The sequence below is a fragment of the Apus apus genome, chromosome 28 (assembly GCF_020740795.1).
Source record: "Apus apus isolate bApuApu2 chromosome 28, bApuApu2.pri.cur, whole genome shotgun sequence".
Classification (NCBI taxonomy): Eukaryota; Metazoa; Chordata; class Aves; order Apodiformes; family Apodidae; genus Apus; species Apus apus.
This window is the reverse complement of record NC_067309.1, coordinates 4,514-28,618: the sequence shown is the minus strand read 5'-3', so window position 1 is coordinate 28,618 and position 24,105 is coordinate 4,514. Positions and strand designations below refer to the sequence as shown.

General features: G+C 62.1%; 2 protein-coding genes across 2 annotated transcripts; one reads left to right on the top strand and one right to left on the bottom strand.

Annotated features, from left to right (window-relative positions):
* Positions 1 to 148: 148 nt before the first annotated feature.
* On the bottom strand, positions 149 to 3,090 carry COQ10A (coenzyme Q10A). Its single transcript, XM_051641374.1, has 5 exons — positions 2,929 to 3,090; positions 2,146 to 2,873; positions 669 to 803; positions 398 to 590; positions 149 to 307 (listed from the first exon to the last, which is right to left on the bottom strand). Exons 1-5 carry the CDS (start codon positions 3,088 to 3,090, stop codon positions 164 to 166), a joined length of 1,362 nt encoding a protein of 453 aa, XP_051497334.1. The 3' UTR covers positions 149 to 163.
* Positions 3,091 to 3,396: 306 nt separating this feature from the next.
* On the top strand, positions 3,397 to 24,105 carry ANKRD52 (ankyrin repeat domain 52). The gene is made up of 28 exons (XM_051641456.1): positions 3,397 to 3,487; positions 5,551 to 5,634; positions 7,588 to 7,666; positions 8,727 to 8,797; positions 9,806 to 10,006; positions 10,125 to 10,212; positions 10,346 to 10,488; positions 10,643 to 10,855; positions 10,950 to 11,028; positions 11,529 to 11,643; positions 11,736 to 11,818; positions 11,907 to 12,024; positions 12,724 to 12,792; positions 12,924 to 13,064; positions 13,222 to 13,299; positions 13,607 to 13,718; positions 13,988 to 14,059; positions 14,472 to 14,673; positions 14,986 to 15,073; positions 15,182 to 15,299; positions 15,518 to 15,737; positions 15,961 to 16,048; positions 16,539 to 16,622; positions 16,800 to 16,945; positions 17,091 to 17,173; positions 17,625 to 17,707; positions 17,889 to 17,980; positions 18,600 to 24,105. Exons 1-28 carry the CDS (start codon positions 3,461 to 3,463, stop codon positions 18,842 to 18,844), a joined length of 3,222 nt encoding a protein of 1,073 aa, XP_051497416.1. The 5' UTR covers positions 3,397 to 3,460; the 3' UTR covers positions 18,845 to 24,105.

Here is a 24,105-nt window from a genome sequence, read left to right as displayed (position 1 = left end):
GGAGGCAGTTGCGGCTCCATCCCTGGAAGTGTTGAAGAGATGTTTGGATGTGGTGCTGAGGAGCACGGTTTAACCACTGGTGTTGGTAGAGTTGGGTTATGACTGGCCTTGAGGATCTTAGAGGTCTTTTCTAACCAGAGGGATTCTGTGACTCTGAGGAGGGTCAGCTTGGGTGAGGGGCAGCCCCCCCAGCACAGCCTCTTACCGAGAAGTCCACGGTGCTGGTGCGGGGGTAGCCGGGGATGCCGGGGCTGAAGCGCCAGTTGGTCTCCAAGTGGTTGAAGAGGCGCCCGTCGGTGCAGACAGCCTGGGGTGGGAGGGGAGCAGCTGCTCAGGGGGGTCCAGGAGCCAGCTGGGGGGGTCCAACCCCCCCCCCCCAGGTGGGGTCTGCACTCACCTTGACAAGGTGTGGGCGGACCAGGGTGACGATGGAGGTGTAACGTTCCAGCACGGGCGGGAATCCCACCTCCAGCTGGGCCTTGACGTGCCCCGTGCGCTTGGAGACCACCACAGACTTCTTGCACCAGGGCACGAAGTTCTTGTAGTCCTCCACGTTGGCCACCACGTCGTACATCTCCTGCATGGAGTACCTGGGGGGGAAGGAAGGTTTAGGAGCAGGTGCCACGGGGCCCTGGGGGACCTGCTCCAGTGCCCCGCAAAACACCCACCCAATGATGCGCCGCTCCGAGTATTCCTTCCTCTTGTTGGTGAGGTTCAGGAAGGTCCGACTGGGCTGGATCTGGGGGTCCCCCCTCGTGCTGCGCCCCAGGTGGCTGAGCTGGAGGCCGTAGAGCACTGTGTGCCTGGGGGGGACAAGTGAGGTAATGGTGGGGGGGGAACCAGCATCAGAGCCACCCCCAGGATGGTGACAAGGGGGGGGGGCCTCTTCCAGAGCTGCCCCTGTTCCTCCTGGGCTGGGAATTGGCCCCACAGTGTGTGGGGGGGGTGGGGATGGAATGGGCCCCCCCTGTCCAGGCCCAGCCCCGCCTGGGGGGGGCTGAGGGCTCATCCCAGAGCTGCTGCAGCCAAGAGGAGAAAGGCCGGGAAACCTGACCTGGGGACACCTAATCCCAGCCAGGAGAGCAGGGACAACTGCCCCTCACCCCCCTGCTGCCCCCCCAGCGCTGGGACCTGCTCCGTGTCCCCCTCCCCAGCCCCATCCCTCAGGTGCCAGTGGGAAAGGACAACACGGGCCACTCCCTGGGGGTCCCGGGTGGCCCAGGGGGGAGGGGGCCGGGCCGGGTATTTTTAGCTGCGCCTCGAGCCGGTCCCCCCGGCTCCGCTCCAGGTCCCGCTGCTCCCGGGATGCTCCCGCGCCAGGAGGAGTCACCCGGGGCACTTGGCAGCCCCCGAGCTCCTGGAATAACCAGGGAGGGCACGGGGGGGTCACACCGGTGGGTGTGGTTGAGCCGTGTGACCCCTGGGGGTGGCCGAGCGGCACCGGGAGTCCCGGGACCCCGCAGGCACGGCCGGGACCCCAGAGCCATCGTCCCCCTCCTTGCCCGGCGGCGCTCGGTGCCGTTCGTGTTCCGTGACCGGGCAGGACGCTGCGGCCCCTGCCCGGGGGTCCCGAGAGCCGCCCCGTCCCCCGGCGCCCGGTGCTGTCCCGGGCTGACCCGAGGGACACCGGCCCGGCACAGAGGTCAGCGCTGGTGGGGACACGGCCAGGGTGACCCGAGCAGATGGTGACGCTGGCGCCCGGCCCGCCGGTGTGACCGACGTCCCTCCTGACCCCAGGAGAGGGGCTGGCACCGGCCCGGCTCGTTCCCGGCACAGGCCCCCCGGTCCGCCGGGAGGGGCACTCGCCCCCCACCCTCTGCTCCAAGGTCAGGTCTCAGCCGAGGCCCCGGCCCCCCAGCAGGCACCGAGTCCCCCCCTGCTGGCCCCGAATCGGGGGCTCTGCGGGGCCACAGACCCCCCGTGGCCACGGGCCGCCCCGTCCCGTCCCCGTAGTGTCCCCTCGGTGTCCCCAAGGTCGCCCCGGGACCGCGGGAGGCCCGGATCACAGCCCGATCGGCTCACGGGGGGTCATTCCCAGTCCTGCTCGGCGCCCCCGTCCCCGATCGTCCCCGGGGCCCGCCCCGTCCCCGCCCCGCGGCCCTGCCCGGTGCCGCCGCCCGGTGCCGCCGCGCCGCGGGCTCTTACCTGCCGGGCGGGGCCGCCGCGGCCCGCAGCCCCCGCCGCGCCCCGAGCTGCAGGGCCCCGCGGAGCCGCCGGGCCGCCATGACCGGGGCCGGGACGCGGCTCCGCTGCCCAAACACCGGCGCCGCCGCCGCGACCTCTGACCCCGCCCGGAACGTCACGGTGTCGCCATGGAGACCGCGCGCGTCACGGGGGGCGGGGCGGGCGGCGCCGCGCGGGGGGCGCCGGGAGTTGTGGTCCCCGCCGGGGCTCGGGCCCCGCGGCCTCCCCGGGACCCCCGGCCCGGGGCTCCGCGCGTCCCTCAGGGGCGGGTCCCGGCGGGTGCCCTGCCCAGGGGCAGGCCCAGCCGTGCCGGGCACACGGGCCAGCCCCGGTGGGTCACAGCGGCCCCCGGCCCGGGCTGCGGCCTCCTCCCGGGCGGGGCGGTCAGCAGCTGCCGGCGCTGCCTCGGTTCGCCTCGGCTCCCCGTCACGGAACCGCCTGTTAAGGACTGGCCGGGGCACGCGATAAAAATATCCGCGGCGGCCCCGGCCCCAGCGCTGCCGGCCCGGAGCAGGCCCGGACGGGCCGCAGCCACGAGCGCCCGGGGATCCCGGGGTCAGGGAGCAGCGGGAGCCCGTCCTGCCCCACCGCCCTCCGGGCTGGGCAGGGGAGGCGACACACCGGGACCTGCCGGTCCCGGCGGGAACGGCGCAGCCCAGCGCCGGCTCATTGCGCTGCTCCAAGCAGGGCTGCGGGACACGGGGGCAGGATGGGGCGCGGGGGAAGAGCTGCCCGCGCCTTCACCGCACGGCGGGCACCTGCGGGAGCCGGCGTGGCCGTGACAGCGAGAGCGGCGGGACGAGGGCAGCTCCGCTGGGGGAGCGGGCAGGGCTGCCCCTCGGCCCCGCACCGCTCCGGCGGCGGGGGAAGGGGGCACCGGGCAGCGCCGGCGCCCGGTGAGGCCATCGGCGCCCGGTGCCAGCCGGGGAACAGCCCCCGCCGCCTGCGGCCAGTGAACCGGGGCAGGACAAGCAGCTCCAGCCGGGCTTCCCCGTGGGGCTCATCCCGGGCCGTGCCGCTGCGGGAGGCGGCTCAGCCCCAGGGCCGCGGGATGGGTTCGGGCCGGGCTCCCCCGGGCCCACGCGGGGGGTCCCCCGGCCGCTCTCCTCCCGCAGCCCCCGCGATGGCGGCCGGCGGCGGCGCTGCGGCCCCGCGGCGGCGGCCGCTCCCCGGGCGGTGGGCGGGCCCAGCCGCTCCCCGCCCCGCCAGCCGCCCGAGCCGAGCCGCCGCGGCCGGAGCCCGATGCGGGGAGCTGGGCGCTGAGGGCGGCCCCGAGATGGGCATTCTCAGCATCACGGACCAGGTACGGTCGCCCCCGCGCTCGCCCGCCGCCCCCGCGCCGCGCCCGACCGCGCCGCCACGCCAGCCCGGGGATGCGCGGCCTACTCCGCGCCGCCGCCACCGGGCCCGGCCCGGCCTCGCCCCAGGCCGCGGCCCCCGGGCCGCCGCCGCGCGGGGCCTCCCGTCCCGCTCCCGGGGCCGCCGGGCCTCCCGCCCCGCCGCAGCCCCGGCCTGGCGCACGGGCCGCTCCGCTCGGGGCCGGCGGGACCGGGCCCGGCGTGCACAGGATGGAACCCTCGCCCCGGAACCCTCCGCCCCGGCGGGGACGGGACCCCCGGGCCGGAACCGGGCCCGTCCCGGGCCGCTGCGCCTCCCGCTGCCGCCCCCGGCTCTGGGGACCCCCCCGGGTGCAGGGTGACCTCTCCGGGGCCTGGGGACGCCGCGGGGCGGCCCCGCTGGGCTTCGGGGCCACCCTGGGCTGCGGGCTGTGCCCGCTCTGGTTCTCGGTGTCTCCCGCGCCGGGTGCCGGGGCCGGGCCCGTCCCGGAGCCTCCGCCGCGCCCTGGCCCGGCTCCTGCCCGGTGCCCCCTGGGGTCTCCCGGGACCCCCGCCGCCTTCCCCTGCTGGGAGCGCGGACGGCGCCGCTTGTGGGCTCGGTGTCCGTGCCCCGGCACCGGAGCAGGGACCGCGGGTCGCCCGGGCTCGGACAGGAGCTTCTTCCCCGCGTGTTTCACATCAACCCCCTTTTCCACCCCGGTTTGGGGCCGCTGGGCCCCCGGGACCCCGCATCCCCGCCCGCTCCCGCGGTTCGGCTGCTGCCGCGGGGCTCGGGGCCGCGGGGGGAGGCCCGGGGGCCGCTCCGGGATTTAAATAGAACTTTTTTTTATTTTGGTAACCAAAACATGGAGCTTTCCCCGGGAATGGTGGGTGGGTGTGTCAGCCCCAGCACTGCTGCAAACCGCGCGCTGCTCGGGGCGGAATCATCGGCTGCGAGGCTCTCTCTTCTTTTTTTTCTTCTTCTTTTTTTAATTTATTTTTTTTAAATACCACTTTTTTTTTTTTTTTAAAGTCTACCGAGTGATGCTGAGGCTGCTGCATTCCAGGGGAATGACTCACGCGTTCCCTCTGACCCGGGATGTGTTCCCCGTGTTTTAAGTGCTGTTAGTTCCACGGTGGGAATGGGAAGGGGTTGCCTGGAAAACCGAGCTCAGCTGCTCCTCCGAGGGGTCGGGCTCGTCGGGTTTCATTGTTGGACCCAACGTGTGGCCCGTGGGGCTGGGTCGGGGCTGCCGGGGTCGCAGCCCCCCGGGCTCTGAGCGGGGATGATCTTGAGGTGCCAAGAGCGGAGCTGGAGCAGCCACAGGCTCTGCCCCAACAACCCGCTGCCAAAAATGGTGTTTTCAGGCCTGTGGAGCAGGACACGGGGTGCGGGGTCTGGGGCAGCTCCTCACCCCCCCAGCAGCTCGGGCAGCTCCGGCCGTGGGTTCTGCAGCCCGTGGCACTGCTGGCTGTCACCTGGGCTGGGCTCCAGGGCTGTGGTCTGTGAGGTGCGGGCAACAGGAATCAGGAGGAGCTCCAGGCTGGGCTCTGCCAGGTGCTTTGCTCCGTCAGAGGCAGTGTAGCCTTGCAGGTTTCTCAAAAGGTAGGGGAGCAGCAGGAGGTCCTGCCAGGAGAGCATGAGCTGTGCCTTGGGAGACCCGATTCGCTGTCGACAGAGACCTGTGTCCTGCCAGGCTTGGAGGGAGGGTTTGGGGCTGTGGCTGAAGCTGTGGAGGTGGCAGCAGGACCTGCAGGGGGGCTGTTGGGCCCAGATCAGCCCTGCTCCTCAGGCTGGGGATCAGGGAGGCTTTTCCAGTGATTCCTTGGGCTGTTCACCAACGAACAACCATGAAACGGAATTTTGCTGGCGTGGAAGTTGGTCCCTGGTGGTGCCTGAGCCACAGACTCATGAGGGCCTGTTTCTGGAGGGGGGCCCTGGTGGGATCAGGCTGGAGTCTCTGACCTGCCATGACACTGCTCGTTCAGCTCCCTCCTGTGTCCTCCATGAGGTGCCACCTTCATGACTTGCTTCTGTCTCTCTTTGTAGCCTCCTCTGGTCCAAGCCATCTTCAACCGCGACATAGAGGAGGTGCGGTCGCTGCTGAACCAGAAAGAGAACATAAATGTACTGGTGGGTGCTGCTCCCCTTCCTGCTCCCAGTGCTCCCCTTCCTGCTCCCAGTGCTCCCCGTTCCCTTCCCCGTACCCGGTTCCTGGGCAGAGGAGAGGGCAGGGCTCAGTGCTGAGGTGTGGGGGCTGTTGAGGAGGATGAGGATTGTCAGAGCTGGGGTTTTGGGACATGGATTTCTGGATTCTGCTCCTGGCTTGGCCACCATTTGCTGCTCAGTTTGTCCCATTGCCTTGGTCTTTCCATTTGTAAAATGGGGTGTGTGGAAGAGCCAGGGCTCCCATCCCAGGGGATGGCAGGAGCCTCCTGAGCTCTCGGCCATGCAGAGCGTTCCTGAGAGGCCGCGGGGTGTGTGGGAGGACATTCCATGGAGGCTTTGCTGCCTTCCCTGTCCACCTGTTCTCCTTTGCGATGGCGACCCCAGGTAGTTTGGTGCTAGTGCAGCAGGTCTGGCTCAAGAGCAGGTTGTTCCCCAGAGGGGCAGGAGGGTCTGAGCTGCCCGGCAGAGCTGGGATCACCCCTCCAGGGGCAGGAGGGGTTTCCACTGTGTTCCCAAAAGCCAGAGGGTGGTTCTGATGCTCATTCCAGAGCAGGTGGGGAGGTGGGGAGAGGCGGCTGCTGTTTGGACACATCCCTGAGGCCCTGGGTGAGCAGCCCTGGGTGGCCACAGTCTGGGGGAGACAAGAGTGTCCTGTCCTCTCGTGGGGACCAGGCTCCAGTGAGGCACGGGGTGAAACCTGCCGGTGAGCCCCCCTGCCCGCCGTGCCCGTGTGCCTGCCCTGGCTCTGCTGCTGAGCTCCCCGTGTCCCCAGGGCCAGCAATTCCTGCACTCTCAGCCCAAAAGTTGGGCTCAGCTGAGAGCTCCAGGCAGGAGCAGCCTGTCCTGCTTCTCCTCCAGCTCTGCTCTGAGCTGTGGCACCAACCAGGGCTCTGGTCCGTGCTGCTCCTGGGTTTTTGGCGCGTCACTGTTGGCTCCGCCGAGCCCTGGGTCTGGTTCTTCTCCCACCCCAGCCCGCAGGGCCCTGCTCACCCTGACCCTCATGGGGCTGAACCTGGAGGTCAGGGGCAGGGCTGGCTGGTGTCCTGGGAAGGTGCCAATGAGCCCTGATCCCACAGAGGGAACGTGGGGATCTTTTTCGGTGGCTGGTTCAGTCGGGTCTGACAGCTCCTGGTCCTCTCCTGCCGGCGCTGGGGGTTGTTTTGCTCTCGCGCAGCTGCTGAAGGAATAAACCCACAATTGTTAACAATTTTCTTTTTGTGTACAGGTTTAGAAATGTTGTTGCTTGCTCAGTGACCTCCCAGCTGGGTTTCACTTTCACATCCCCCTGCCTGGTTGTGCTAGCACGAGTTGTTACCAAAAAAATAAAACCCCCACCATTTTGCAGACAGATTTTAACTGAATGAAAAAGCAATTACATTTTTTTGCCCCCCCTCAAACACAAAATCTGGGTCTTGAAACATGTTGTGCTCCTCTGGCTTTCTGTTTGTTTGCTTCTTGGTGTTGGTACGTGGCATTCCCTGAGGAAAGCAGAGCCAGGAGGCAGAGGGTTCCCAGGGCCCAGCCCTGAGCACACACAGGGTGTTTTTTCTTTGGCTCACACAGTCAAGGATCAGTGAGGGGCTTCAGCCCCTTCCTGGCCTCAGGGGCTGCAGGGCTGGGACAGTTCTCGGAGTTCTCTGCAGTTCCAGGAGGTTCTGTTGGCTGAGAGGACAGGGCTGGGCATGGCCAGACTCTCCATCTCTCTTCTCCTCTGCTCCAGCACCCCAGGAGCTCTGAGGGGGCTGTGCAGCTGCAGCACTGCAGGAGGGTGCTGGGATCAGGCAGTTTTCTCCCATTCCCACATCCCAAGATGCTGCACAAGCTGCTGGGGGTGTTGGGGCAGACTGGAGCAAGGAGGAGGGGGTTGTGCTGGGAGGGACCTGCCTGTCTCACGGCCCGTTTGTGTCCCCTGCTCAGGACCAAGAGCGCCGAACGCCGCTGCACGCTGCTGCCTACGTAGGAGATGTTGCAATCCTGGAGCTCCTCATCCTGTCAGGTAAGGGCCAGGGCTCAGGGCACTGGGCTCAGGTCCTGGTGCTGCCCTCGAGTGTCTCTCTGACCTCCCCTGGCCTGAGGGCTGCAGAGCAGTAGTTTTTGGTCGCCCTCCAAGCAGCCGTGTGCTCCTGCTTCCGCCAGGGGAAGATTAGGAAACGTTGCCGTAATCCTGAGAGGTTTGTTCAGGCAGAGAAACGTCTTGGAACCGAAATAGCTGAGGTGGAAACCAAGCCAGGAAGGGGATGAGGACAGGGTGGTACATGAGGGGGCAGAGGTTGCACATCTTGGAGACCCCCCCCCCAACAGCAGGATGCTCAGGGGAGCAGAGCTAAAAACCAGGGTTTTGCTCAGTTTGGGCTTGTGTTCCTTGGTGTGGAGCTGCCCTTCGTGTCCCCCCAGAGCCTCAGCCCTGCCCTTGGTCCCACCTGGTGCAGACAGGGGAGTCTCCTCATCCAGCTGCTGGTGGGGTGGGGGAACCCCAGGGCTGGTGAGATCCCACCTGACCCCCACGGGGAGAGACTGGGGGAAATCCTGTGCTTGGGGCTTGTTCAGCAGGATTAGGGCTGTTCAGCTCCATCTGCAGAGCACAGGATGCCTTTACCTGCCTCTGGGTGGGTTTTCCCTGCCTGTGTGTTGAGTTCTGGGCTACAGAGAGGGGCAGGGGCTTCGGGGGTCGTGGGACGTGCCCAGCATGGCTGTGGGGCTGGGATGGCAGCAATCTGTCATCTGGCTGTTCCAGTATGGAGGTGCAGCCCACAGCAGCCACAGCCCCCAACATCAAACGCTCTGGGTGGTGTTGTCTCAGGTGGCCTTGTTCTCAAGCAGGGAGCAGGGCTGGGTCTGTTGTGGCTTCTGGCTGAGCAGGTGAAGTCTCAGCCTGGCAGAGGTGCAGCCTCCGCAGGGCTCGTTCCTCTGCAGCCCACGGGGTCTGTCCCATCCAGAGCTCCCTGCAGTGTCCCCTTCTGTGGCAGAGCTGGCACTCCTGCCTATCAAGTGCCTCAGAGGTGGCTGCAGGCCACCAGTCTGTCACCTGTGTTCCCTGACCCCCCTGTGTCCCTCAGGTGCTAACGTGAATGCAAAGGACACTGTCTGGCTCACGCCCTTACACCGCGCTGCGGCTTCTCGTAACGAGGTAGGTTCCCCCTGGCCCTGCCTGCTCCTGGCACGGGGTGTGGGCACTGACGGGACCTTCTCCTCCTCTTTTTCATCTTGCCTGGGTTTGGCTGAGGTGGGTGGGCTTGTTAGAGGGGACATGGACGCATGTTTCAGGAGCTGAACATGAGAGCTGGAAAACAATCTCCTTAGTTCCCTTCCCTCTATCCTTCAGGAGTTAGCAGTGGGGTTTTCCCCACAAAATCCTCCCCCCGTTCCCCCAGGGCTTTATCTAATCCAGCTTTAATTTCTTTGAGGGATAATGGGGCTCTTGCCCTTTCTCTTGGGAGCTGATTCCGACGGATCTTGCTGGAAAGATTTCCTGACGTTTGGCTTTTGTGGGCTTAACTTCATCCCACTTAACTTTGCCCTGTTTTGAGTTGCTGGAGACTGAGGAGCTCTGTGGTCACGCTGGTTGGAGCCAGGGGCTCTGGAGCCCTGGAGCTGCCACGGTGCTTTGCCCAGCCCTTCGGAACCGTGGGCTGTGGGGGCTGGAGGGGAAGGGGCAGCCTGTGCAGCACGAGGTGGACAGGGGGTTGCAGCAAACAGCCCTGACCAGCAGAAAGGGGAAATAATGACCCAGGGTGGGTCAGTGGGTCATGTTTGTGCCCCCCCTGGGCCCCTTTGCACCCTGTGGGCCATGGAGGGCCCCTCGGGCTTGGTGCCCGTGTCCTGGTGCAGCCCGTGGGACGAGCCTGGCTCAGTCGGGTCCCACACACCCAACTCCAGCCTGTAAGGAGCTGGAACAGCCCCAGCGAGGGCTGAAGGATCCATCTAGGGAAGATTCCATCTCCCTGCTCATGCTCTCACCTCCTGAAACAGCCACACGTGGGCCTCAAAGTGTCCCTGGGGACATGAAGGTGAAGCAGGGTTTGGGGCTGGAGAGGATCTGTGTGTGCCCAGAGTGTGGAGTGGCCAGAGCAGCATCTTCTCCCACCCTGGAGGGTTCCAGGGCTGGGTAGAGCTCTGCTTTCCTCTGCTCCCTCAGAAGGCACTTCACCTCCTCCTGAAGCACTCGGCGGATGTCAATGCCCGTGACAAGTATTGGCAGACACCCCTGCACGTCGCTGCTGCCAACCGGGCCACCAAGTGCGTGGAGGCCATTGTCCCCCTGCTCAGCACTGTCAACGTGGCCGACCGGACGGGCCGCACGGCGCTGCACCACGCCGTGCACAGCGGCCACCTCGAGGTGGGCGAGGAGGATCTGGGCCCAGGGGACACACCTTGTCCCCTTCCTGCCTCTGGGCTCCGCAGGGGGCTGGGGGGGGGGGTGGCAGCCATGCCTCTCACTGCTTCTCCCCACCCAGATGGTGAATCTGCTGTTGAACAAAGGGGCCAGCCTGAGTACTTGTGACAAGAAGGACCGCCAGCCCATCCACTGGGCAGCTTTCCTGGGTAGGTTTTCCCCACAGGCATCAGTCCAGTTTCTTCTCCCATGCTCCTCGCTGCCCCTGCATTCACCTTTCAGGGTGCTGGGGATCTGCTGTTTTTGGGGGTCCCTTGGCTCTTACTGCTGTCTCCTGGACAGGGCATTTGGAAGTCCTAAAGCTGCTGGTGGCCCGGGGAGCTGATGTGATGTGTAAGGACAAGAAGGGCTACACCCTCCTGCACACGGCGGCCGCCAGCGGGCAGATCGAGGTCGTGCGTCACCTGCTGAGGCTGGGGGTCGAGGTGAGACCCCCTGGCTGCAGGCAGGGTGGGCAGGGGGTGGGCTGAGGTGGGAGCAGGGAGAGGGTGCTGGGGGTGGCAGGAGGCCTGGCTGTGTCTCCGCTGCCTTTTCCCCTTCCTGAATCCCCGAATCCTTTGGGGTTTGTGGCTCCGGCAGATCGATGAACCAAACTCCTTTGGGAACACTGCACTTCACATTGCCTGTTACATGGGCCAGGACGCCGTGGCCAACGAGCTGGTCAACTACGGCGCCAACGTCAACCAGCCCAACGAGAAGGGCTTCACCCCCCTGCACTTCGCTGCCGTCTCCACCAACGGGGCCCTGTGCCTGGAGCTCCTCGTCAACAACGGCGCCGATGTCAACTTCCAGGTCTGGCAGCTTCGGGCTGGGGGCAGCAGGGACCCAGGCTGGGCTGGGGGAGGGTGGTGGGACACCTGGTGTGACTCCATTCCTGCTCCTGCAGAGCAAGGAAGGGAAGAGCCCGCTGCACATGGCTGCCATCCACGGGCGCTTCACGCGGTCCCAGATCCTCATCCAGAACGGTGAGTGGCTCCTTCCTCCAGCCTTCCCTTGTGCACCTGCCTCCAGGACCTCCCTGTGTGGCTTCTCTGAGGGTTTAAGAGCTTGTCATTTACCACTCACGTTCACCCTGTTGCTGCCCGGGGGTGGTGGGGAGCCTGTGTGCCCTCAAGGGCAGCAAAGTGCAGACCAGGTGACTGAAATTCCAGCCAGGTCAGAGCTGCTGCAGCCAAAGGGCATCCCCAGTGCCACGTCCAGCCTGAAAGACAATATTCCTGTAGAGGGCTGCAGGCTTGGCAGGCACCCTGGGGGTAGTTGGGGACCTCTAGGGATTCACACAACCCCTCCTGGGGAGGGGGGAGCAGATGTCCTGGCCCTGCAGGAGACAAGGGGGCTCTCAGCTCGGGGAGCAGTTTTCGGTTCTGCATGACACTGGATGGGCTGGAGTTACCCACAGTGTCCCTGGGGTGGGACACTGGGACACAGAGACCCGCTGGCAAAGCACTCGGCTTTTCCCCTCCAGGCAGTGAGATTGACTGTGCTGACAAATACGGCAATACCCCCCTCCACGTTGCTGCTAGATATGGCCACGAGCTGCTAATTAGTACTTTGATGACGAATGGTGCTGACACTGCAAGGTAGGGAAGGATTCTCCCTCCCTCCCTTGCCCTGCCCTGGGCTGCAGGAAGCAGCAAGGATCCATCCCAACTCCTGTCTTGTCTCCCGGCAGGCGTGGGATCCATGACATGTTCCCTCTGCACTTAGCTGTTCTCTTTGGATTTTCAGACTGTTGTCGTAAGCTACTTTCCTCAGGTGAGTGGCTCGGCCTCCCCGCCCTACACGGGGGCCCTCGGGGGACCCCTGAGCTTCCCCCTGACCCCCTGCCCCTCCTGCCCCCCAGGTCAGTTGTACAGCATTGTCTCCTCGCTGAGCAACGAGCACGTGCTGTCCGCAGGCTTTGACATCAACACGCCTGACAACCTCGGGAGGACCTGCCTCCACGCTGCTGCTTCGGGGGGGTGAGCTGTGCTGCGCCCGCCCCGGCCCAGACCCCACCCCACAGGGCTTTGCTGGGGTGTCAGGCCCCCGGGTGCCATTCCCAAATGGAGACCCCTGTTTGGGATGGAAATGGAAACCTCCTGGCCCTGCGGTACCGCGGATTCTGCCCCTTCCTAGTCACTCCCCTATTTACCCTCCTTTAAATGGGGATCAAACACTTCCTTGGCCAGGGTTTGGGAAGGGCTGATGCCTGGAAAGCAGCAGGGATTTTGCAGCCATGTGGGTGCCCCGTGTTGTTTGCCAGGGAGTTGGATTCCCCAGGGATGGCAGCAGAGGGGCAGGGTCTGGCTGGGGACTCGTGTGGTGTCTCTGCAGGGCTGGGGATGGATCCATCGGCGTTGCTGCCCTGGTGGGATCAAAGCGCTGCCACGGGAGCCACAAACCCCAGATCTTTTTTGCAGCATAAAGCCCAGAGCATCAGCTGCCCTCGGGGCACGGCTGGTGTCTCTCATTGCTGGCTGTTCCAGAGCCCCAGGCCATGCTGGGAAGGCAGGAAGCATGGAGGGTCCTTTCCCTGCAGCTCCGTGTCTGTGCTGCCCAGAGATGAAGGGGTTGAGCTTTGGCACAGCCAAGCTGTCCCATCTGCAGCCAGGAGGAGTTCATGCTCCTGCTGTGGTCCCTTCTGATCTGTGCCTGCCTCTTCTGCCCACCTCCCCTAGGAACGTTGAATGTCTTAATTTGCTGTTGAGCAGTGGTGCTGACTTGAGGAGGAGGGATAAGTTTGGCAGGTAAGTGCTGTGGGCCTTGGGAGGGAGCCAGGGGCCTTCCTGCAGCCCGGGCTGTGCTGGGGTGCTCCATTGGGCTGGGGTTATTTTTTCCAGCTGTGTTGATCAGCCCTGTCCCCTTCCCCCCCCCCCAGGACACCCCTGCACTACGCGGCTGCCAACGGCAGCTACCAGTGCACGGTGACACTGGTGACAGCAGGAGCCAGCATCAACGAGGCTGACTGCAAAGGCTGCACCCCCCTGCACTATGCTGCTGCCTCGGACACCTACAGGAGGTGGGTCTAGGGCTCCTGGCTGTGGGGTGGGGGGCTTGGCTGCCCCCTGCCCCCTCCCCACAGCCAGGGTGTGGCGGTTGGAGAAGAGGGGAGCACTTGGAGGAGCATGGGAGAGTGGGGGTCAGCAGCAGACTGAGGCAGGTCTCTGGCCTTGCAGAGCAGAGACTCCTTCAGGAAACAGCCACGACACTGATGAGGAGCCGCTGAAGGAGTCCAGGCTGAAGGAGGCTTTCTTGTGAGTCCACACACCACCCGGCAGGGGGTTGGTGGTTGTTTGCCCCCCTTCCCGACCCCCTTGTGCCCCCCTGGCAGTACCTGGCTGCTTCTGCTTCCACTGAGCTGAGCAGCAGGACCTTGAGGAAACATCTCCAGGCAAGCCTGGCCCCTGCTTCCCACTCCCCACACCCAGTGAGCTTTGCATGCTCTGTGTGTCTCAGGGGGATTAGCACAGCCCCTGCCCGGGGAGCAAAGTGGGGCTCATCTCTGCTCAGCTCCACCTCTCCAGCCTCCCCTTCATCTCCCCTTCCTCTTGCTCGTTGCAGTTGCTTGGAATTCTTGCTGGATAACGGTGCTGACCCCTCCCTGCGGGACAAGCAGGGTTACACTGCTGTCCACTACGCAGCTGCCTACGGCAACAGGCAGAACCTCGAGCTGGTGAGTGAGCCCAGAAACCCCCGGAGCTGCCAGGATGGGGGACACACCCCATGGAGCGTATCCAGCCCTGGGGCACCCCGGGGTGGCAGGAGGGCCCTGTGGGTACAACGGTGTCAGGGTTTGCCCTGCAGGGAGGAGATGGGTTTGATTAAAAAGCGGAATCTCAGAAGCAGAGGAGCAGGTTCTCTGGCCCCTCTGCAGGGTCAGGGTGTCTCGCTGAGCTCTGTGGGCCTGGGGTCAGTTACAGTTTCGTGTTGTTGCTGTTGCAGCTCCTGGAAATGTCTTTTAACTGCCTGGAGGATGTGGAGAGCACCATTCCAGTCAGCCCTTTGCACTTAGCTGTAAGTAGGGCTGCCCCAGCCCCGGGGCTTTGGGGGGCACATGGCTCCCTGGGGGGCTCCTGCTGCGTCCTGGGGAGGTTCCCACTCTGGGCAGCAGGGGCAGGGTCCCTGGCACTGCTGGTAGAGCACACAAAGGAGGAAAGGCACCAGGAGAGACTTCCCTCCAGGATCTCGGTCAAAGTCCCTTGGATTTGTGTGTTAAACTCCTTGCTTTCTCCAGGGCTTTATTTCTTGCAGTTTGGAGCCACCTCCAGGGGCTGAGTGCGGGCAGGGGTGGGGGCTTTGTGCGGGACCCCAGTGCCGTGGCAGGAGCTCACCCAGGTGGAGGGACCCACGGAGCAGGGGTCCCAGGAGGAGATTCTGGGAGCAGCCTCCCTGGGCACCGCCTCAGCGTGGTCTGCTCTGTCCCCAGGCCTATAATGGTCACTGTGAAGCCCTAAAGACACTTGCTGAAACCCTGGTGAACCTGGACGTGCGGGACCACAAGGGGCGCACGGCGCTGTACCTGGCGACCGAGCGCGGCTCCACCCAGTGCGTGGAGGTGCTCACCAGCCACGGCGCCTCGGCGCTGGTCAAGGAGAGGAAGAGGAAGTGGACCCCGCTGCACGCCGCGGGTGAGGGAGGGCAGGGGGCTGGGGACGGGGGGGTCGTGTCCAGAGCCCCGCCAGCCCTCGGGGTCACCGCTGCCGAGGCTGCCCCATTACCCGGGGACAGGGCAGGGGCTGCGGGCGAGGATGATGGTTGGAGGAAGGAGGGGGCTGGCAGCAGCTGAGGGGCCAAGTGGCTCAGGAACGAGTGGGAGAGGAGACACCAGGAGCTGCTGCACACACGTGTGTGTCAGCCCAGCTGTGGGGCACAAGCCCCGTCCTGTGGGGACCCATCCCACCCTCCATGTGACTCCTCCTTCCCTCCGGCCTTGTCCCCAGCTGCCAACGGGAACACGGATTCCCTGCACCTCCTGATCGACAGCGGGGAGCGGGCGGACATCACCGACGTCATGGACATCCACGGCCAGTGAGTGTCCTGGTGCTTCTCCTGGGATCCACGTGGCACAGGGTGGCAGGGCCAGGGGATCAAGGGCTGTGCTGGGTCCCCACTGATTTCCAAGCCCTGCTCCCACAGAACCCCCCTGATGCTGGCGATCATGAACGGCCACGTCGACTGCGTCCACCTCCTCCTGGAGAAGGGATCCACGGCCGACGCCGCGGACAAGAGGGGACGGACCGCGCTGCACCGAGGGGTGAGTGTCCCGGGACCCCTGGGGCCCTGCAGCTCTGCTGGTCCTCCTGCTTGGAGGGCACTCACGGGGCTCTTGTGGTGCAAGATTCCCCGGTGAAAGAGCCCGTTTCCCCTCCCTGAGAGGCAGCACTTGGGAAGGGAGCTGTGGAAGAAGCAGGGGGGGGTGTTGTTGGATGGCTGAGGGGTGGGACCTGACCTCCCGGTCCTCCCCGGGCGCAGGCGGTGACGGGCTGTGAGGACTGCCTGGCTGCCCTGCTGGACCACGATGCCTTCGTGCTGTGTCGGGATTTCAAGGGCCGGACCCCGATCCACTTTGCCTCAGCGTGTGGGCACCTGGAGATCCTGCGGACGCTGCTGCAGGCAGCCCTGTCCACTGACCCCCTGGATGCCGTGGTGGATTACAGCGGCTACTCACCGATGCACTGGGCTTCGTACAGTGGTGAGGAGCTGGGCTGGGCCCCTGCCCCCCTGCTCTGGCTGCTGATGGGGAGGAGGAAACTGGGAGGAGCTGGGCTGTCTCTCTGTGCTGGGGATGGGTGGGTTTGGGCTCTTTGTGCAGCCTCTGGGGCCTCCAGTGCTTTGTAAGTGGGGACCTGGAGTCCCTTCTTGCTCCGTCACAGGTGAGGAAACACAGGCTGATGCGTTTCTGTCCCTCCTCACAGGGCATGAAGATTGTCTTGAATTGTTACTTGAACACAATCCATTTGCGTACCTAGAAGGAAACCCCTTTACTCCATTGCACTGTGCAGTGTAAGTGGCTCTGGGGACCTGGGGGGGGCTGCCCTGGGTTCTGTGGGAGGGGGGATACATGGTCTGAGGAGCTCCAAACCCTGCCCTTCTTGCCCAGGGCTCTTCCCTGGGTGGCAGCAGCTCCTCAGGTTGGTTCCACCTGCTCCTTCCAGCTCCCCTGTGGCAGGGAGGGGGTTGCTGGACTGTTGGAGCTTCTGGGGGAGCTGGAAGGCAGTTGTCTCCTTAGGAGAGTCCTGCCCTGGGCAGGGTGAGGAAAGTGGAGGCATTGCCATGGGGTTGTCTCGTGGGTCCTGGGGAGCTGAAACAGCAGCGGGATGAGGGGGTTGTTCCCTGCCATGGGGCTGTGTTTCCAGGGGGGTGAAGGGGTGTTTTACCTTCAACAACTCCAGACCAGCTGCTGTTTGCCCCAGGAACATGCTTTTCTCTTGCACTGCAGACCTGCTGGTGCTGCTGGGTCTGGTTCTAACTTCCCTTCTCGTCCCCACCACAGAATTAACAACCAGGACGGCACTGCTGAAATGCTGGTGGAAGCATTAGGTGCCAAGATTGTTAATAGCAGAGATGCCAAAGGAAGGTGAGCACAGACCTGCTCCCCGGACCTGCTGGGGGGGCTGTGGCTCCCCTGGGGGTTTCCCCATGACTTCCCCTGGCACTGGAGGGTCTCTGATGTCTCCGAACACATCAGCAGGCCCAGGCAGTCCTGCTGGGGTGGGCGATGTGCCCCCCTCCTCACCTGCTCTCATCTCCCCAGGACCCCCCTTCACGCTGCTGCCTTTGCAGACAACATCCATGGTTTACAGCTGCTCCTGCGCCACCAGGCCGAGGTGGACACGGCCGACAAGCTGGGGAGGACTCCCCTGATGGTGGCTTCTGAGCACGGGCACACTGCCGCCGTCGGTAGGTGCCTGGCTGCCCGTGCCTCCCACGGGAGCTGGGCTGTCCCTCTGCTGAGCACGCAGGGCTGGCTGCCCCCTGCTCTGTCCCCACCTTGCTGGGCTCTGGGCAGCTCCCTCTCCACAGCAGCTCTCCCTCCTCCTTTCAGAGTTCCTGCTGTACCAAGCAAAAGCAAATATAACTGTGCTGGATGTCAACAAGAACACTGCTCTTCACCTGGCCTGCAGCAAGGTAGGAGTCGGCCGCTCGCAGCCGGTGGCCTCCCCTGTCACCTTCAGCCTTGTCACCCTAACAGGAGGGGTTGTCCTGCCCCCTGTCCCACCAGGCTGAGGTGAGGCCTAGTGCCTGCTCTGTTGCTCCAGACACAGCTCTGGGCAGCTCTGGTTGTGGCACAGACCCATCTGTGCTCTTCCCTGGGGACCCCTCGCTCAGCTCGCCGGGGGTGGTGGGAGCAGGAGGTGTGAGCCCAGAGTGTCCCCATGGGGATCCACAAGAAGGAGATGTTTCTGCAGAGGGGCTGGGGGGATGCGGGTTGTCTCCTCAGGCCCTGCTGAAGGGGTGAGCTGGTGTTGAGGGCCAGGTTTAGGGAGCGTATTTGTACCCCGGGAATCACATTCCACCTGGGCAGGACCAGGTCCCCTCGGCTGCCCCTGCGCCCTGAGCAGCCGGGTCTCCTTTCCAGGGCCATGAAAAGTGTGCCTTGTTGATCCTGGGGGAAACCCAAGACCTTGGCCTTATCAATGCAAGTAACAGCGCTCTGCAGATGTGAGTATTTGGACACCTGGTGCCGGGAGGAGAGGGGGCGGGGGGAGCTCTGCCCTGCTTGGGGCCTGCAGGGACCCTCAGGAGCACTCGAGTGTCCCCCAAGCCCCTCTCGGGCCCTGGGTTTGACAGGAGGGGTTGGGGGTGGCTCTGCTGAGGCTGCCATGGTTCCCTCTCCCCCCAGGCCGCTCCACATCGCAGCTCGGAACGGGCTGGCCTCTGTCGTCCAGGCCCTGCTCAGCAGAGGGGCCACTGTGCTGGCTGTGGATGAAGAAGGTGAGTGATCCTGGGGGTGTCTGGGGGGGCTTCATGTCCATGGCCCCAGGGGGCAGGGGCTGCCCAGGGGAGCGCTCAGCTGGGATCAGGATTCCCACATCCCTTCCGTGGCGGAGCAGCACGTTCCCAGCTCCTGCCATGGCAGGAGCAGCCTGGGTATGAGCGTGTTGGCACCCTGCGGTCCCTTCTGGAAGCATTTCCAGGTCCCACAGGTGTTTGGCACGTGGCTGCTCCCCGCCGTGCCCCTGCTGGTGGCTGTCTGGCTCCTGCCAGGCACAAAACCAGCCCTGCCTGAGCCAGCAAGGAGCTGTTGACTTGCTTGCAAGTTGGCAGAAGCGGGTTGTTGTGGCCAGAAGCTTTTTCTCCCGGCTGAGTTCCTGCTCTGCTGGAACACCTTTCAGCTGTGAACGATCCGCCTGCGCTGCCAAGGCCTCAGAGGCGCTGGATTCACCTCCTGCTGGTGCTGGCACACTTCAGAGCAGTTGCTGCAGTCGCAGGGTCTGCCCGTGCCCAGAGCAGGGTCCTTTGTGATAAAGACAAATCCTGTGGGGTGTGAGGGTGGGAGCTGCTCCCGCCGGGGCGTTCCCGGGGCAGCCCCTCACCCCCGTCTCCCTTCCAGGTCACACCCCAGCCTTGGCTTGTGCCCCCAACAAGGACGTCGCCGACTGCCTGGCACTGATCCTCTCCACCATGAAGCCTTTCCCACCTAAAGACGCCATCAGCTCCTTCAGCTTCAACCTCCTCAAGAACTGCGGCATCGCGGCCAAGACGGCGGCGCGCGGGGCCCTGCCCAACGGCAGCGCCTGCCCCTACGGCCCCGAGCGCCACGGCGCGCTCGGCCTGGACGGCTGCTACTCCGAGTAGCCCGGACGATGGGTGACCTAATATCTTATTATATTTATTTAGAAATTCTATAAATATAGGGCACTTTAAAGGAGAACAAGACTGGGCAGGCCTCCTAGCGTGGCCGGATAAGCCAAGAGTTCAGAGCTTCCTCCTCTTCGCTGGGGCTGCCAGCGCCGGGCCAGAGCTGTTAATTGGCTTAACGAGCAGCCGTCCCCTGCCCCGTCTCCATCCTCGGGCAGGGTGGAGGGGGCTGGGGCTGTGCAGGGTGGGGAGGGGTCTGACCCCACTTTGGGCTGGAGTCAGTTCTGGCATTTCCCGGTGCCCCCTCCCAGCAGGGATGGGGAAGCCTGAACTCTTGGTGGGATTGGGGTGGGAATCTGGGAATTGGCTGGTCTGGCGAGCGCTGGGGTGGGTGTGAGCTCCTGGCCAAGTGCCACCATCACTGCTCCTCTCCCTTGGTCACTTTTCCTCACGCTTCAATTCCAATACGAACACTTGAATCAAGATCTACTGTACCTGGGACACTAAAATACCCTTTTGGCAGCTGTCAATTTTATGCAAAAACGGGTGCTGCTGCCCAACCCCGCGGCCGGCCGGGCGGGCTGCGCTGCTGGAGCCTCCCTCCCACTCCAGGCACTTTAGGGATTCTGTTGGTTGGTTGTTTTTGGTCTTTTTTTTCTTTTTTTTTTTTTTTTTGGTCTTTTATTTTTTCTTCCCCCCCTTGGCAAAATGTTGAGTCTGAGGGATTCCTCTTGGAATATTCGTTCTCTGTCCTTTGTGGCCCTTCCCATGTGAGAGTCAGTGTTGCCTTTTTTTTTTTTTTTTAAGAAAAAAAAAAAAAGAAAAAAGTTATTTATAAAGAAACGAGCATTTACCTTTAAAAACAAAACAAAAAAACGCAACAAAAACCATAAAAAATATATATATCCTGAAAGTTCTAGCCTTTAAATAAGGAAAAAAAAAATGCACTTCAAAGCCCTCACAGCCCTACGTGAGTCTGTGTTTGTTTTCCTAACGCAGCATCTTGGCAGGTTTCTTAGCACGTGTGTGTGTGGGATCGTCGTGTTTCGGTTTCGGGTTTTCTTTTTTTTAATTTTAGAAATCATATATTTATGATGCAGGTTCGGAGCATCCGGGAACGTTGCACTGGTTTGTTTGGAAATTTTGTATTTTCGTTTTTCCTGTCGGTTGTTTTGGTTTTTGTTTTTCCTTCTGAATTACTGTAACAGCATCATGTGCAAAAAAGCAATTGTCCTCCATCTAATGAGCCTGTTGGAAGACAAAGGGATGCAGGGAAGGAGACAGGGATGCAGGGAAGGAGACAGGGATGCAGGGCTGCGGCGAGTTGGGAACCACCTTCTCCCCCGAGCTCCTTTCCCTCTGCAGCCTGGGCTCCTGCCCGTGGCCATTCCAGGGGCATCCCAGTGGGATCCCTGCAGGATGAGAGCAGGGACAAGAGGATCCCCCATCCCACCACTTGCCCCTCTTTGCCGGCATGAGCCTCACGCTGCGGCGCTTCCCAGATAAAAAGCATTTCTGTCACCAAAATAAGGCATTTCATCTGTTTTTCTTTTTTTTTTCTCTCTCTTTTCTTTATTTTTATTTTTTTTTAAAAAAGCAGTTTCTAAATGAAGTTGGCTCCTGTCAGGGTGGTGTTTGTTGGTGTTGGTCGTGGTGCCAGAGCCGGCTGCTGCTGGTGCCCATGGGAGGGTCCCCTGGCACTTGTTTCTTTCTTTTACCAAAGCCAAACTCTTAGAACCAAATATGAAGTTTCAGTCTTGGCCTTTGGGTGATAAGCACATTTTCTTCACGTTTCATGTAGGATGTTTTTCCCCGCAGGGCTGGGTCTCCCCGTCCCCTTTCCAACCTGCACTTGGTTCAGCAAAGCACTCGAGATCCTCCCGGGGCAGGAGGGGAATCAGCCCCAGCCCGGGGGGCTCCATGGGGGAGGATCTTCCCACTGGGACTGCGGGTCCCTCCTTCGGTGCTGGCGTGGGATGGTGACCCCAGCCCATCGTGTGTCCCCCTCCTCATCCCACCCCCCCAGCCCTTTAGCTTGAAAAGAAAGTGTTAACCTTTCTGCACCGAATACCTCAGTTCGGAACCAGAATAAACTCATGAAACTTGAATTTAAAAGATCCTTTTTGAAGATCCTTTTCAGTATTCTACAGAGGAGAACTGGAAAAAGAGACTTGTTTACATTGCTGTCGAGTCCGCACTTGCCTCTTGCAGCTCTTTCCCTTTCCGGGAGGAATTTCGGCACCACTTTATCTCTTCTTCTCGCTGCTGGCCCTCGCCCTCCCCGCGGGGCAGGAAGGGGGGTCCAAAGTCCTGAGCCGTTGTCTTCAAGGGCTAAAGTTCCTTTCCAGGCACCCGGAGGGGCCGAGATGCCCCCGCCTGGGCTCCCGTCCCCGGCACCGGTTCCCGGGGATGGAGCTGGGATTGGGAGCTGCCGTGGCTCCGATGCTTGGGGAAAGCTGGGAGGCAGCAGCTGCCCCGTGCCCCCTGTGCCCCCCGTTCCCCCTGTGCCCCCCTCGGCACCTCCTGGTGTTGTTGGCACTGGGGGGGTCGGGGCGTTTTCCCGCCGCCAGGGCGAGCGTTCCTTGGAGCACGTGGAGGAAGCTGCTGTTCCTTCACACCCCCCACCCCCTGCCCCTTAGTGGTTTTCTTTTTTTTTTGGAGTGTTATCGTGGTTTTCATTTTCTTTGTCAAGAGGAGAAAACTGATCCCTCTGGGCCTTGTTTCTGTGCTTGTGACCTTCTGCTCAGCTCAACGTGACGCGTAAACCTACGGCGAGACAATCAGTGTGGTCTCTGTAAGGGCTGCTCCGTCTCTTCTCTGCAGCACCACGCTCCCTGGAGATGTGTGTTCTTTGCTCTTAGCCAGGATCTTTTCCTCCCCTCCCCTCGTGTCTTGTTAAAAATAATAATAATAATAATAATAATGATGGAGGGAAACGAGGTTTCAGCAGCGCATCCGTGGTCTGGGAGCACGTGGTTTGGGGGGGTGGGGAGGGTACTCGTGGCCAGTTTCTGTGGGGGTCCCAGTCTTGTTCTCCTTTAACGCTGTATTGTATACATTTGACAGCACAGCTTGACAATTTAAGTAATAATCAAAGTGTTTGGTAATAATGCATTATTTTGCTAAACGAGATTTGTGATGGTTTCCCTAGTGCATTGTAAAGAGGGATGGAGGGAAACTTCCACTGCCCCCCCAGACCCCCCAGCCTGCCCCCCACCCCCGTTCAGTGCTGGGGGCTCCCAAATCCTCCTTCCTTCCCACCCACCTTGATGCCAAAGTTGGACCATTCCCGCTCTGCCTGGCCGGCAGCCCTTTGGTGTCACTCTCACCAAGCAGTGACTTTTTCTTTTTTGGCTTTCCCGTCCCCCCACCCCAAAAAAAAAAAAAAACCCACAAAAAAAAAAAGCTGCCAAAATCTCTTGGTTTGGAACACGCAGGCACCATCACCCACCCACCCCCCCCCCCGAAAAAGGAAGTTTCTCTCCGCCCCCTTGGTCCAAAGCACTTGCTTCAAGTAATAAGCACTTTTGTTAAAGCATGAGTCTGGATTCCCTTTAGCATCCCCACGGGATAGGGAGCAGCAAGAGCAGAAGGGACAGGAGAGAGTGTCTTTGGGTTTATTTTTTTCATTTTTAGTTTTAAGAAAAAACAAACAAACAAAACAAAAAGAAAAAAAAAAGTTTTTGTCTAGGGAATGAATGGACAAAGGGAAGTTGTGTTTTGAGAGAGAGAGAGAGAGAGAGAGGAAAGCAAAACCAACAGCACAAATACATGTCCCAGGTGTGTTTGCACTGCCGCTGCTGGGGGCGGGGCCCCCCCGGAGCCATAGAACTGCTGACGAACCCTGAATGTAACGACCCCCCCTCCCCGGGGCCGGGGCGACACCCACCACGAGAAACTGCTCCTGGTTCCTTCCCCCTTCTGCTCCCCCCCCGCTGCAGGAAATTCAAAACTTGTTGTTTTCCTTAGGAAAATGTTTCCCACCCTCCCTCCTCGTCCCCTCTTCCCAATGGATGAAGCTGCTCCCCCCCACCCCCCCTGACAGCAGCGGGACAGGGAGGAGCAGCCCCCGGCCCCATCCTGGGGCTGGATATATAAAAGTAGCACTAAAAACAAAGCAAAAAGTCCAAAAAACAAAAGAAAAAAGGAACAAGCTGTTTTTCCATTTGTTTGACCCCCCCCCCCTTCCGAGGGATGCGTGGCCCCTTCCCCCCGCCCCGGGCTGCAGCGTTAGTGAGAAACAAGTGAAAAACCAAAACCAAGAGCAAACTGCACAGACCCAAGAAAGAACCTTTTTCTTGGATTTCCTGCTGTTTGCGGGTGGGGGTCGGGCCCCCGTGCCCCCCACACCCCCCTGCCCACCATGGGGACCACGGGCGGGGGGCTCTGGGGGTGGGTCTGTGCAGACCCTCAGCCCACGCTCACCTTTGCCTTCAGTGAGAAACCAAAGGACAAACCCACGACTCCCACGGACACGCGGAGTCTTTGGTTCGGGGTGTTTTTATTTCTCTTTTTCTCCCCCCTCCTCGTTGTTTTTTTTGTGGTCCGTGTTCCCCCCCCCCCTTCCTTCTTCTCTTTTTGTTTCTTTTTGTTTTCCTCCAAGGGCACGAGGAGCTGTTCAAAACCTCTTCTCCTCCCGGATGAATTTTTCCTGATGCATCCGAAAGGAGGGGAAAAAACAAACAAACCAACCAACAAAACCGAAAGAAATCGATCCCAACGGAGCCGGGACGCGGCGGCGGGAGCTTCGGAGCGGGGAGGCCGAGGGTAACGTACAGACCAGGCCCCCCCCGGGGGGTGGGGGGCACCGGCAGCTCCAGCATCCTGGCTCTTCCCTTGATCTAAACCCCTCGGAGTCGTGGTGTGAGGTTGGGATAGGCCGGAGCCCCCGAGGGGCAGCGGGAAGGGGGACGCGTCTCCGAGGACTGGAAGGCACCTGTAGCAAGCTCTGTGTCTTTACAATATCCGACGTGTAAATGCTGCACCTCTGTATATTATGCACATAAACATTTCTTGGAATAAGATAGGACAGACCTCATCACCAGTCAGGTATCCACGGCTCTTCCTCCTCTGTGTCTCCGTGTTCTGGCGTGTGCGGGTCCGTGTGTCCGGGCGTCGTCTGAGCTCCCCGTGCAGGGGGGAGGGAGGAGGGGATGAAGAAAAAAAAAAAAAAAAGAGGAAAAATAGCCTTACTCGACCCAGTGGTATCGATATTGTTCGTCAACTTGAAAATAATAAAGTCAATGCATGGAAACCTC

What these genes read in the sequence shown, in the direction of transcription:
- COQ10A (XM_051641374.1), bottom strand. Translation starts at nt 3,090, where the DNA reads ATGGCCTCACCGGGCGCCGGCGCTGCCCGGTGCCCCCTTCCCCCGCCG. An exon ending in CCGCAGGTGCCCGCCGTGCG is followed by an intron (nt 2,874 to 2,928) that starts GTGAAGGCGCGG and finishes CGTGTCCCGCAG; the next exon opens with CCCTGCTTGGAGCAGCGCAA. An exon ending in GCGGCGGCCCCGCCCGGCAG is followed by an intron (nt 804 to 2,145) that starts GTAAGAGCCCGC and finishes TGTCCCCCCCAG; the next exon opens with GCACACAGTGCTCTACGGCC.
- ANKRD52 (XM_051641456.1), top strand. Translation starts at nt 3,461, where the DNA reads ATGGGCATTCTCAGCATCACGGACCAG. An exon ending in AAGAGAACATAAATGTACTG is followed by an intron (nt 5,635 to 7,587) that starts GTGGGTGCTGCT and finishes TCCCCTGCTCAG; the next exon opens with GACCAAGAGCGCCGAACGCC. An exon ending in TCAGCCCTTTGCACTTAGCT is followed by an intron (nt 14,060 to 14,471) that starts GTAAGTAGGGCT and finishes CTCTGTCCCCAG; the next exon opens with GCCTATAATGGTCACTGTGA.